The following is a 14,138-nucleotide window of genomic DNA, read 5'->3' on the forward strand; positions in this document are numbered from 1 at the left end:
CAATTTTTAAATTTTCTAGCTTTGTCTTCTGCAGTGTTTAATCTACTGTTAACCCCATCCTATCTATTTTTTTTATTTTTAGATGTTTTCTGGAAGTTCCATTTGAATCTTTTACATGTCTTTGACATCTCTCATCATTATGGTTTTTGTTTTCTCCCTTCTTAAACATATGAAACATGTGAAACATTTATTATAGCTGTTTTCATATCTTTGTTTGCTAATTCCATAATCTCATTTCTACGTTTCTGCTGAACAATTTTCTCCTGATTATAGGTCAGATTGTCCTGATTTTCTATATGCCTTTAAACATCTGATTGCATTAAAATGTCCTTGTTTTGAATATTAGCTTATTTGTTGCTGAATTTTGTTGTATCATTTCAAATAATGTTGCATTTTGTTTTGTTTCTCAATTATATTAGTTGGATTATTATTAGTTGGACTCAGTTGGATTATTTTGAGGCATATTTTTAAGATTTGTTAAAGTGGATTCAAAATATCCTTTTGTTGTAGGTCTAATTTAGCCCCATTACTAAGGAGATGCCCTCACTTGGATTCAGCTGAATGCTCTATGTATTACAGGGTTTATCCACTCTGAATGGCAGGAACACAATCTATTACCAACAGTGTGTGAGCTCCAGATGTTGTTTTGTCTACTCACTTTGTTTTGCTTTTCCCAGCCTCATGTAGTTAGTTTTCTCTCATGTGTGTACATGTTAGTACTCAGCCCAAGATGTGAACAACTCTTTCTATCTCTGGAATTCTTACTTGGTATAGTTCTCTCAAATTTTTGGCCCTGCAAGCACTAGCTTAGCTGCCTCACAGACTTATCTGTTCCCTCAAATTAGTGAGGGGTCACTTTTGCTTGGGTTCTTGCACCATGTGCCTTTGAACTGACTCTAGGTTGTAGGCTGGGCAATTATAATTCTTACTTTGTTTCCTTCCTCTCAGGAATTATAATTCTGTGCTGCTTGTTGTCCAAAACTATTTCATATATTTTGTTCAGATTTTTATTTGTTTAGTTGGGAGGTTAAATCTGCTCCCTGCATCTCTATTTTGATTGGAAGTAGAATGCTCTATGTGTACTGTAGTTTAAACTTTAGTCCAGCCATTACCATACTTTTACTTTTACTTTGAAGTAACCACAGTGCAGAAGATTATGGAAGCTCTAGGAGCGAGTGCTGGTGAAGATGTCTGTGATTCAACTACTGGTAATATTTAGGAAATGAGTGCTTTATTTTTTGTTTATTCTTTTTATATGTTATTCTCCTTTATACTTCATAAAGTATACATTATAAGTTTCTTCTCTTGTCATTAAATCTTTGCACAAAATTTACACACTTGGAATATGCACTATCTTTTATGCTAGTTTCCTATATCATAGACACATCACTTCCTGCTCTTAGTAAATGTTGAGAAACCAGACATTCTCATTTCTGTATCCATAATAGATCATTATACTCAGCAACTATTTAGAAAACACAGTTCTTTTACCATATTATGAAGAATTTCATACACATTTTATGCTATTTGCTTAATTACAAATACTCGTTATGGTTATAGGGTTTCCCTGTTCCTTTTCTGAAAAGGGTCTAATCTGATCTTTCTTCAGATCTGTATTCTTTCTGACTATGTGACAATCCCAGGGTATTTCATCCTTGATATTATTATCCTTTCCTTGTATTGAAACTATATATAACAGTGATTTTTAACCAGTGTGCCGCAAGAATTTTTAAAACATGCGATACCTCACTGTTTAGTCAGGGGCACTGACCTCTTTTCCCTTAGATTGTCAAAGAAAGAAATGATAACAGTAGCTGCCTGGTGTTAATGAATCAAAATTATACCTATTTTATTTTTGACAGATTGGCAAAAAATATATATTTTTGATGTACCTCAGAATTTTAGTAATTAGTTTGTGCCATGAGATGAAAAGGTTGAAAATCGTAGGTTTATAAGATAGCTACAGTTGCACTTGAATGGCTCCAATGCTTTGGTATTTTTAAGATTCATGTATGTGATAACAAATACTACCAGTAACAGCATCTCTAAAGGACAAGGAATATAGATATACACAATTCAAACTTGTTTCTCTTGGAAACTCATCTGTTTTTCCATTTTTTCCTCTAGTTCTTCTGGAAACTATATGTGTTTTTCAGGGTTATGCAGGCTTTGACAGGTTGAGCTTTGCTAGCCTATCCAGGGAAATGTCAGCTTATATAGAGCCAAAGTAGAGGGGAAAAAATCTCCAATTTTTATGGTATTGTGTCAGGAAATTGAAAACATGGTAAAGAGTATGTCTGCAGATCTATGTAAACATGTAGCTTTTGCAGGCTGCTGAGTTTTTATTGTATTCTTTTCATGTCTTGTAGAGACAATATAATAGGCCATGGCCCAAAATATATCTTTTTCCATTCATTTAAAGGAATGAGTGGAGTATTTTTTGTGTGATGCTGGTGGTCAAGATAGATTTCTGTTTTCTGTTAATATATCTAGTACCTATCTGATATTTCTGTCCATAAATGACATTTTTATGTAGTCTTTGCATTTTCCCCTAGGCAATGCTGTGTGCTAGTCTGTGGTTTCATTTGGCTTCTTTTTCCTAGGCCTCTTTCCCTTTTCAGTTTATCCAGCCCAGCTTCTAGTGTTACAGTGCAACTACATGCCCCCATCTTCTGCCTTCTCTTGCCTGTCTCCTCAATAATATTCCTTCTTCTATATTTATGACTTCTTCTTTTGCAGCTTACCTAGTGAAATAACATTATTTCAGTAGGGTATTATTGTATAACTTGATAAATTGAGTAACTTTATATATTCATAATGCTACTACTGATAGTGGGGAGTTTTGGATTTGAAATGGGTAATTCCCGAAGATTTTAACTTATATGTCATTAATTCTTTAATGTTAAGTGCTTTGAATAAAATTTATTTTGAGAGTTTTTAAGCTTTAGTTAGAGTCTTACTGTGAGGAAAAGAAATGTCTTCTTAAAACAAATTGGTTTCAAAAGTATAAGGCTGTCCTTGGGGAAAATTATTTCTCTTGAAACTCAGGCCAGTGGATGTATGTTTGCACTGTTTTCTTGGTAGCTCCAAATCAGGTATTTTCATGGATATTCTGCTTGTCCCAGAAATAGAGCCTGAAGCACTTGGGGAGTGCTTAAATGCTCCACAGATCAGTGAACAGAATTGTTTCATTTTGTGCCCATGTGGTTTCTGCGGGTGGTTTGTTGTTTTAAAAACTGTTTCAAAGAAGTGCGTTTTTTTTTTCCTGGCAATCATGTGTATCCTGTGTAAGTATTTTTCATTATTAATAATTTTGAGAAGAACCAACTCCAGATCATAATGCATTTGGCTAAAGTGATGGGGTTTTATCCAGAGTCATCCCATATGATTTGTGTCTGGTTTGCCAAAATCCATTAATTTGAGGCTCCCAAAGGGCATGGTAATGGTTTCCTCTCCTGTTTCTTACTGTCACCAACCTGTTTTTGAAAGTTATTTCTATCAACTTTGCATAAATCAACAGTCTTGAAGAGAAATTCATGAGACACTTAGATTCGATTTCTTCTAGGCCTATACACTCTTTTTACTTTTGGGGGATATTTCCCCTTGACACTATTTTTTAATCTATGTAGAAATGTTCCTGTCTGATTGTGACTTGAATTCCAGCTCTTTCGTTGGGCTTTGATTTTCATCTTCTTCCTCATTTAGGCTTAGTGGTTAGAAATCTTGTCTTTAATTGCATTTCAAAGTGGTTAGTTTCTGTCATTTTCCGTTCCCCTGTCCAACAGTAAGGGTTTGCTTCTGTAGGTACGCTGCAGTCTTTTAATAATGAATTTGGGTTTTAAAAGAAATTGAATTATTTCAGAAGTTATAACATTATGCTATTTACATTTCTGGCAATAGTGAAGGTTTTTGTGAAAGTGCGGTTTTGTAGGAAAAATTTTGTATCATCAGCTTGTAGTCTTGGAAGGTATCTATCTTTAGGATTGACTAGCCCAGAATTACAACTTTAAATAGTCTGCATAAATTTTCTAATTAATAAATGAATATTATTTATAATTAGGAATAACCAGAAAGAAGACTTAAAGATTACCTCTCTGAACTTTCTAATTTATCAGTGGAGGAAACTGGAACCTAGAAAGGTTAGGTGTGTCTAGCTGCAATTTAGGGGAAGAGGTAGTACCAGAGCCCAGTGATCTGACTCCAAATCCAGTGTTCTTTCCACCATGTTGACATCTCTTACCATCTTATCATCAACAAAATAACAATTTCGAGCAGAAGTTTTCAACCTTTTTCATCTCATGGCACATATAAACTAATTACTAAAATTCTGCCACACACCAAAAAACATATTTTTTGCTGATCTGACAAAAACAGTAGGTATAATTTTGTTTCATTCACATCATATGGCTATTGTGTTGGCTGTTGTCATGTTTTTATTTGACAACCTAAGGGAAAAGAGGTCAGTGCCCCTGACAAAATAGTCAGGTATTGCATGTTTTAAAAATTCTTGTGGCGTACCACCATGCCTCTTTCGGTGTACCAGTTGAAAATCGTTGTAGAAGGGTTCTGTTTTAAAATACCAAATGCATTTAATTTGTATGATACAAATTTGAGGGATAACCTTACAAATTCATACCACAGTTTCTCTCTTGGCTTGTAAAATAGCACTGATCATCTGTGAGGCTGTCACTTTGTTATTTGAGGAAGGAAATTATTTGGCCCTTATTTTGTTCAAGCCTGTTCTTCATTGTATTAAAGTAATTTTTAAAAACTTCCCCAGACCCAGGAAAACATGCAAATAAGGACCTCCTGTGTTGGTTACTGTTAATTGCCTATTAGCATTACTCTTCTCCTGTCTACCTTTCTAACAGAACATGTTTTGTTCAGACATCTAATCCTCCTTCATGTGCCTCAGAGAAAGGCATCCTCATTCCTAGTTCCAGGATTGATTCTGGTTAGTCTAAGTGAAACATGGCAGTTTCCTTTCTTTTCTAGTGACAGGTTCAAAGATGGGCAGATCACAGTCTCAAACTATTTTGATTATGCTTCCAGCCTGTGGATGAAGCTACACATAGGAGGTCAGATCCAAGGGAATTATAGAGAATTTCTGAAGCTCTGATTTGCCTTGCCTTTAGAGCCTGCTCTACCATTGACTTCTTGTTATATATATCAAGGCATGGTTATACATGTCTTTACTGTTTAAGCCAGTTTGCTTTTGGAGTTTTCCATTACTGCCAGATGAATGTATGCTACCTGTTGTATACATTCGAATACTTACACTGTGAAAGAATATTCAGTAAGAGTTAAGTTTTGGCAACTAAACTGATGTGGATTTAAGGAAGAGGGAAAAATTTCAATAGTTTTGAAACCAGGAGAATCTTTTAAGAGATTTGTGATTGAGAGAATCATAAAATTACGGCTCATAAAGCATCGTAAACCCCTGTAATTTACCTTTGCTCCTCGCAGCTCCATTGGACTTTCATTTATTTTTCCACTGACCTCCTAAATCCAGTGGTTTATATTTATTCCTTATCTTCTTGATGTCTGTTATTTTACACCTATTTCCCTCCTTGTATACTTTTTCCTTATGATTTTTAGGGCATCATTTTATCTTTCTACATTTGTGATCACTTCTTTTAAATTTTGTTTCCTGACCTTTTCTTCTATCTATCCCTTGAATAGTAATGGTTTTCTTTGCTTTACTTCTTGGTCCAATTAAAAAACAAAAAACTTTATTATTTAGAATAGTTTTAGATTAACAGGACAATTGTGAAGATAGCATAGTACCCCACACTTAGTTTTCCTGTTATTATTATCTTATGTTAGTATGGGACATTTGTTAAAATTAATAAATTGTAAATAATTATTAAATAAAGTTTCTACTTTGTTCAGATTTCCATAGTTTTTACCTACCATTAAAAAATATTTTAGACTTTCATACCGGATACCATATTACATTTAGTGGTTATATGTTCTTAATTTTTCTCTTGGCTGTAATGGTTTTTTAAACTTTTTGTATTTTTGATGACCTTGACAGTTTGTTTTGACGAGTATAGGTTAGGTATTTTATCTGTTGTTTCTTAATTGGGGTTGGTCTGATGTTTTTTCTCATCTTTAAAATGGAGTTATGTTTTTTTTTGAGGGAAGACCACAGAGGTGAAGTGCCATTTTCATCACATCATATCAAGGGGACATACTATCAACATCACTTTCTGTTGATCTTGACTTGGATCCTTTGTCTGAGGTGGTTTTTGTTGGACTTTTCTGCTTTGAGGTTATCCCCCCCCCCCATACTGTACTTTTTGGAAAGAAGGCAATGTGTGCAGAGCCAAGCATAAGAAGTGGGAGTTTCACCTCCAAATAATATATATAATATTTTATAATAATATTTTATATATATATATAATTTGTTAAGTTGCTGTATGTATATTAGTTATTTCTAAATATGTTTATCCTAGGAAATCTTCCCACCTCTCTTTTAGATAGCGTTCTTTCTGGTCAACTTCCTATTGGACCTTTCCCCTTTGTTCGGTCTTTCTCTTATTAACACCTCAAACTGAATGTGTCTATATCACCTAAGCTTAAACTAATCATTTTATATATTATCTCCTTCATTTTATGCCTCATTTCTTCTACCCAAACTGGCTTTTCTTGCTCAAGCTAGAAACTAATGAAATCCTTCAGTTATCCTTTCCATTATTCCCATCCTTCAGTAGCTTTCATTTGGATTATATTTGTAGCATTTTAGAAAAATGCTTTGGCGCCATTATCTATATTGCCTGATAGCTACCCCCCTCATCCCCCCAAAGTACAGGCCACTTATTTGAAATACTCCTTATCTTATATCCCTTCTCAGAATCCTTCAATGAGTTCAGTCTCTGACACTAATTTAACTGGGATTTTAGGCAAATTAGTTGGTTTCTCTCTAGCCTAAGTTTCTTTATTTAAAAAGTGTGGATATAATGATAAGGATCTTGTGAGGATTAAAAATGATAGTGTGTTTTAGAGTTTAGGTATGTGTGTGGCACAAAGCAATATGCTGTAAAAGACAGTCGTTTGTATTATTCTACAGCTCCTTCCAAAACACGCCTTACCTTGGTCCTTCATAATTTGGCTCCTAGCCACTTACCCAGCAACTTCATTTGTGGTTATTTTCCCACCATAGGTACCTTATAATGAAACAGTTATCCCTTGTTTGTTGTATTTTAGGCTTCCCATACTATTTGCTTTCTTTACCTGTCTCTTCTTACTTGTCCCTTTGTCAGGAATGCTCTTATCTTTCTTGCCTAAGAGGAAAACTGGCTTTTACTTATCTCTCAATATTTGACTTGAATATCCCTACCATGCAGTTAATCACTGCCTTTCTCTGTTGTCACTGTACCATATGTACAGATGTATTATGTGTACTAACTATATATATATACACACACACACACACACATACACACACACACACACACACACACACACACACACACATATATATTTTTGCAAATCTGTCTTTTTTTCTTTTTTTAATCCTCATCCAAGGACATTTTTGCATAGAGAGAGAGAGAGAGAGAGAAACGTCCATGTGAGAGAGACACATAGACTGGTTGCCACCCACACGACCCCAACTGGGGCCAGGGACAAACTGTAACTGAGGTACGTGCCCTTGGTGGGAACCGAACCCGGATCTCTCTGGACTGTGGGCCGATGCTCTTAAGTGATGAGCCAAACTGGCCACGGCAAGTCTGTCTTTTTTATCTGTTAAATTATAACTTAAAGGGGGGCAAGGACTGAATTTACCATTACATCACTAGCATTTAGTGTCACTGTTCACTTTTGTTATACAGACTGCCCCACAAGTAGGAAATCATGTCTAATTATCCTTTCTCACTAATGGTCATCAGGCTTCTACTTGAACCAGTTCGGTAGTGGGAAATTGGTAGTTGGAGAGGTAGTGATTGCTTTTGGACAGGTCTAAATTTTAGAAATTCACTTTTATGTAGATTTGAAATCTGTCTCCCTTTAGCTTTCATTCGGCTGTTCTCTGGAGCTGTAAAGTATCAGTCTGTGCATTCAGCATTTTATAGGTATTTGAGCACCAAATATGTGTTAGATAAATTTCAACAGTCTCTTGGTTAGAAACAACAGAAACCTGAAACACTCTAGCATAAGAAAAATAACTTTGTTTATTAACATTGATAGTCTCCAGACTTTTTCAATTGTTCATCTCTATCAGATATCAGGTATCAACCTTGAATGGGTAAATTTATCTGTATGTTGTGTTTATATATGACTATAGTATATACATTATAAAACAGACTCATATATAGAAGTTTGCGAAGGATAATACAAAAGACATGTATTTTATGTGTGTAGTATGTCTTCTCACATTCTCATGGGTCATCTTACATGTTCCCATGGTGGTATGTGCATGTCATTTTAAAGACCTGTGATATATGTAATCAAAATGTAGTATGGGCAGGGTTGGAACTGGTCTTTGGGATGACTAAAGACATTCAGATGCCTTAGTAGTTCTGCTTTGTTTTTTTCTTTTTTCTCCTTGATTTCACTTTTCCACACCAGCTTCTCCTAGGATCTATGACCATGGTGGCTGCATTTGGGCTCATTTTTTCACAGCTTTCCTTTATTTATTCAACAAAGTATAAAGTATATTGTCTGTGCCAGGCACTGTTCTAGGTGTTGGGGATATAGCAGTGAGTATTAAAATGCAGTATATTAAAATTATAAGTGGTATGCAGAGAGTTAAAATAAGGTTATGTGACAGTGATTAAGTGACTGTCTAAGAAAGTCTTTGTCCAGAGGGGACATTGAAGCTGAGATCTAATCACAAGAAATAGCCATCCATGCACATATCAGGAGAAAGAGCATTGCAGGGAATAGGTCAGGCAAAAAGCTCAGGTAAATTCAGTTCTGAAGTGGGACTGAACTTGTGTGCTGAGGAAGTTAAGATAAGGCAGTTGGATTCAGAACTTACTGTATGAGAGTTTTGTGATTAGAAGGAAAAGGGGCTTTCCCCCTTCTGTCTCTGGTTGGAAACATCCAAAGGAAGATTGATCGATCCAGCTGTAGCCAGGTTCCTATCCTTAGGTTTAATTATTATGGCAAAACATGTTATTTAACTCAGCTTGGATTAATTGCCTACTCTTACAAGAAGCTTGGAAAGAGAGGTATTGGGCTGGTAAAATGTAGAGATGCTACTTAGTATAGGCCTGTGGATCAGGAACTTTCCATTTTTAGCTAAGAGTGTTGTCTTAACATATTTGAAAATGCCTATAGTTTCTTATCTTTGTTGTCTTTTTAATCAAGGCTGTACTTTTGTAATTTTATCAATTTCTCTTCTCTGAAATGAATCTTAAACAACATGTATTACTTTAACATTGCATGGTAGTTGTGAGGGTGAAAGGTGGAAAGAGAAGATAGAAGTCACATTGCATCCTGTGAATATATCCATTCCATTCCTTGAATCACCATTGATGTGTAAAGGCTATGTGTATTTTGGGAACTCGCTGAACTTTATTTCCTAAAGTAGGGAAATTGACCAGTGTATTTTAGAAAACATTCCTTAACTTGAAAACAAAAGGTGTTTCCATATATCTCTGAATAACTGAGAAAGCTTTGTTAACCCTATTGTTTCAGCTTCCAGATATTCCGAGGAAGCATTTTTGTGCGATGTTTTTGCTTACCGGTTTTTGGTAGTATTAAAAACTTTGTTCTCATATGGTAGTAAGGGTTGCATATTTGAATTCATTATAGCAGTGAGTGGACATAATATTGACTCATAGTGTCATTCATTGTTATGTTCAAAACTGGATACTAGTCCTGGCCAGTTTGGTTCAGCAGTTAGAGCATCTGCCCTCAGACCAAAGAGTCGCAGGTTTGTTTCTGGTCAAGGGCACGTACCTCAATTGCCTTTTTGATCCCCGGCAGTGGTCGGGGTTGTGCTGGAGGCAACCAGTCGATGTGTCTCTTTCACATCAATATTTCTCTCTCTCTCTCCCTCTTCCTCCCACTCTGTTTGAAAGAAAATAAATGGAAAAACAAAAACAAAACAACAACAAAAAATTGGGAACTAGGTTTTGATGTTTCTGAAATAATGCAGTTGTAGCATATCAGTAATATGTGATGCTGTGTGATGATCTTAATTCTACCCCCCCCACACACATTTTTTTATTAATTTATTTTTGCTACAGATATTTCTCCTTTTTCTCCCATTAACACCCTTCTCCTGATCCTCGGCCTCCTGGCATTGTTGTCTATGTCCATTGGTTGTACATATTTGCATATAAGTTCTTTGGTTTATCTCTTCACTCTCCTCCCACTCCCCTCTTCTGAGGTTTGTCAGTCTGTACCCTACTTCTTTGTCTCTGGATCTATTTTGCTCATCAGCTTATTTTGTTCATTATATTCCACAAATAAGTGAGATCATGTGATATTTGTCTTTCTCTGCTTGGCTTGTTTCGCTTAGGATAATACTCTCCAGGTCCCTCCATGTCATCTCAAAGAATAAGAGATCTTTCTTACAGCTACATAGTATTCCATTGTGTATATGTACCACAGCTTTTTTATCCACTCACCTATTGATGGACATTTGGACTGTTTCCAGATCTTAGCTATTGTAAATAGTGCTGCTGTGAACATAGCGGTACATATATTCTTTCTGATTGGTGTTTCAGGCTTCTCAGGAGATATTCCAAGAAGTGGGATCACTGCGTCACATGGCAGATCAATTTTTAATTTTTTGAGCTAACACCATAGTGTTTTTCATAATGGTTGCACCGGTCTGCATTCCCACCAGCAGAATGTACTAGAGTCTCCTTTCTCCACACCTCTCTGGCACATGTAGTTTGATGATTTGTTAATGCCAGCCATTCTAGCAGGTGTGAGGTGATACCTCATAGTTGTTTTAATTTGCATCTCTCTGATGCTTAGTGACATGGAGCATTTTTCCATACATCTCTTGGCCATTTGTATGTACTGTTTGGAAAGGTGTCTATTTAGATACCCATTTTTTAATTGGGTTCTTTGTCTTCTTTTTGTTGAGTTGTATGAGATATATGAAATTAGCCCCTTATCTAATGTATCATTGGCAATTATGCTCTCCTATATAGCGGGTTCCCTTTCCATGTTGATGATGATTTCTTTTGCTGTCCAGAAGCTTTTTAGTTTGATGTAGTCCCATTTGTTCATTTTTTTTCTTTGTTTGTCTTGCTTTAGGCGTTGTATCAGTGAAAATTCTGCAGCATGTGATGTCTGAAATTTTGTTGACTACATTTTCTTCTAGGATTTTTATGGATTCATGAGTCACATTTAAGTCTTTTATCCATTTTGAGTTTATTCTTGTGTATGGTGTAAGTTGATGGTCTAGTTTCTTTTTTTTTTGCATGTAGCTGTCCAATTTTCCCAACATCATTTATTAAAGAGGCTGTCTTTACTCCATTGTATGCTCTTGCTACCTTTGTCATATATTAATTGAGAATAGTGTCTTGGGTCCATTTCTGGGTTCTCTGTTCTATTCCATTGATCTGTATGCCTGTTCTTGTGCCAGCACCAGGCTGTTTTGATTACAGTGGCTTTGCATTATAACCTGATATCCGGTACTGTGATTCCTCCTACTTTTGTTCTTCTTTTTCAAGATTGCTGTGGCTATTCAAAGTCTTTTTTGGTTCCATACAAACTTTTGGAGTATTTTTTCTAGTTCTGTGAAATATGTTGTTGGTATTTTAATAGAGATTGCATTGACTCTATAGATTGCTTTGGGTAGTATGGACATTTTAATGATGTTAATTCTTCTAATCCATGAACAAGGTATGTACTTCCACTTTTTTTTATATCTTCCTCTGTTTTTTAACGGTCTTTTGTATTTCTGTGGTGTCAGTTGTTACTTCTCTTTTGTTTCTGATTTTGTGTATTTGGGTCTTCTCTTTTTGTTTCTTGGTGAGTCTGGCTATGGGTCCATCAATCTTGTTTATCTCTTGCCCTAGCCAGTTTGGCTCAGCGGTTGGAGCATCGGCCTGCGAACTGGAGAGTCCCAGGTTCGGTTCCCGCTGGGGGCACGTACCAAAAAATAAAAAATAAAAAAAAAATAAAAATCTTGTTTATCTCTTCAAAGAACCAGCTCTTTGATTCATTGATCTTTTGAATTGTTTTTTGTTTGTTTGTTTGTTTCTGTGTTGTTTATTTCTGCTCTGACCTTCACTATTTCTTTCCATCTTCTTCCCCTGGGATTTTCTTTTTGTTTACTTTCTAGTTCTTTAAGTTGTAGGATTAGAAAGTCAATTAAAAATATTTCTTGTTTCTTGACGTAGGCCTGTAGTGCTATGAACTTCCCTCTCAGGACTGCTTTTGCTACATCCCATAGATTTATGTTGTTGTGTGTTTATTTTTATTGATTTACAGGAAGTTTTTAATTTCTTCCTTGACTTCCTTGGTAACCCATTAATTGTTTAATAACATGCTATTTAGCCTCCATCTGCTTGAATGTTTTTGGGTGTTTTTATTGAATTGAGTTCTAGTTTCATGCCATTGTGATCTGAGAAGATGATTGATATGATTTCAATCTTTTGAACTTGTGGAGACTTAGTTTGTGTCTTAACATGTGGTCCCATGTGCACTTGAGAAGAATGTGAATTCTGCAATTTTGGGGTTGTAATTCTCTAGCTATTTATTAAATCTATTTGATCTAATGCATCATTTAGAGTCTCTGTTTCCTTGTTAATTTTTTGTCTAGAGCATCTATTCAGTGATGTCAGCGGGGTGTTGAAGTCCCCTGCTGTGATTGTATTGCTGTTGATTTCTCCTTTGAAGACCCCCAGAAGTTTTGTTAATGTATTTTGGTGCTCCTATATTGGGTGCATATATGTTTACCAAGGTTATATCCTCCTCTTGGAAAGTTTCTTTCAATATTATGTAGTGACCTTCTTTGTTTCTAGTTATGGCCTTCATTTTGAAGTCTATTTCATTGGATATGAGTATTGCTACCCCAGCTTTTTTTTTCCTTTCCATTTGCTTGGAAATTTTTTTTCGTTCCCTTCACTTTCAACATATGTGAGTCTTTTGTTGTGAGGTGGGTCTCTTGTAAATAATATATATATGAGTCATGCTTTCTTATCTATTCATTGATACTGTGTCATTAGATCTGAGCATTTAATTCATTTATATTTAAAGTTATTATTGATATGTACTTATTTATTACCATTTTTGTTTTTTCTGGTTATGATTCTCTTCCTATTTCTTCTGCCTGTTACAACAGCCCTTTTAACATTTCTTGGAGTGATAGTTTGGTGCTAATATATTTCCTTAGTCTTTTCTCGTCTGGGAAGCTCTTTATTTCACCTTGTATTTTGAATGATAACCTTACTGTATAGAGTAGTCTTGGATTCAGATCCTTGTTTTTCATTACCTTGATTACTTCATGCCATTCCCTCTGGCCTGTAGTGTTTTTGTTGAGAAATCAGCTGGTAGCCTTATGGGGGTTCCTTTGTAGGTAATCTGTTGCTTATCTCTTATTGCCTTCAGGATTCTGTCTTTGTCTTTAATTCTTGGCATTTTAATTATTATGTGTCTTGGTGTGGGACTGTTTGAGTTCTTCTTACTTGGGACTCTTTGTACCTCTTGAACTTGTATGCCTTTTATCTTCTCCAAGTTAGGGAAGTTTTCTGTCACTGTTTCTTCATACATATTCTCTAACCCTTGCTCATTTTCTTCTTCTTCTGACACTCATATGATGCAGATGCTGTTATGTTTCATAGTTTTCCACAGTTCTCTTAAGCTGCCTTCCTGTTTTTTAATTTTTGTTGTTGTTGTTGTTGTTGTTATTTGATTGGTTGATTTTTTTCTACCCTGTCTTCACTGACCCAATCCCGGGCTTCCTCTACTCTGCTGGTTATTCCTTCCAATGTGTGCATTATTTCTGCTATTTCATTTTTCCTTGGTGGTTTTTCATTTCCAGTTGGTTGATTTTCAATGTTTCTATATCTTTACTCATGCTGTTGAGGCGTTTACTCATGCTTTTGAGCTTCTTCATAATTATTACTCCGAACTCTACCTCTGATATCTTTCTTAGTTCCATTTCATTGATCTCATCTCCTGTAGAAATCTGTTGTCCTTTCATTTGGGATTTGTTTATTTGT

The 14,138-nt window shown here is 35.5% G+C and overlaps 1 protein-coding gene across 2 annotated transcripts in view; it reads left to right on the forward strand.

The window, feature by feature from the left end:
• Positions 1-1,141: 1,141 nt before the first annotated feature.
• CCDC91 (coiled-coil domain containing 91) overlaps positions 1,142-14,138 on the forward strand; it is a 273,314-nt gene continuing 260,317 nt past the window's right edge. The window contains exon 1 of one of the 2 annotated variants that reach the window (XM_036251940.1): positions 1,142-1,208. In XM_036251940.1, the coding sequence (XP_036107833.1) occupies positions 1,157-1,208 (52 nt within the window). In that variant the 5' untranslated portion in view covers positions 1,142-1,156. The remainder of the gene's footprint in view (positions 1,209-14,138) is intronic. The other variant, XM_036251939.1, reaches the window with a different exon arrangement.

The sequence above is a fragment of the Molossus molossus genome, unplaced genomic scaffold (genome assembly GCF_014108415.1).
Source record: "Molossus molossus isolate mMolMol1 unplaced genomic scaffold, mMolMol1.p scaffold_m16_p_10, whole genome shotgun sequence".
NCBI lineage: Eukaryota > Metazoa > Chordata > Mammalia > Chiroptera > Molossidae > Molossus > Molossus molossus.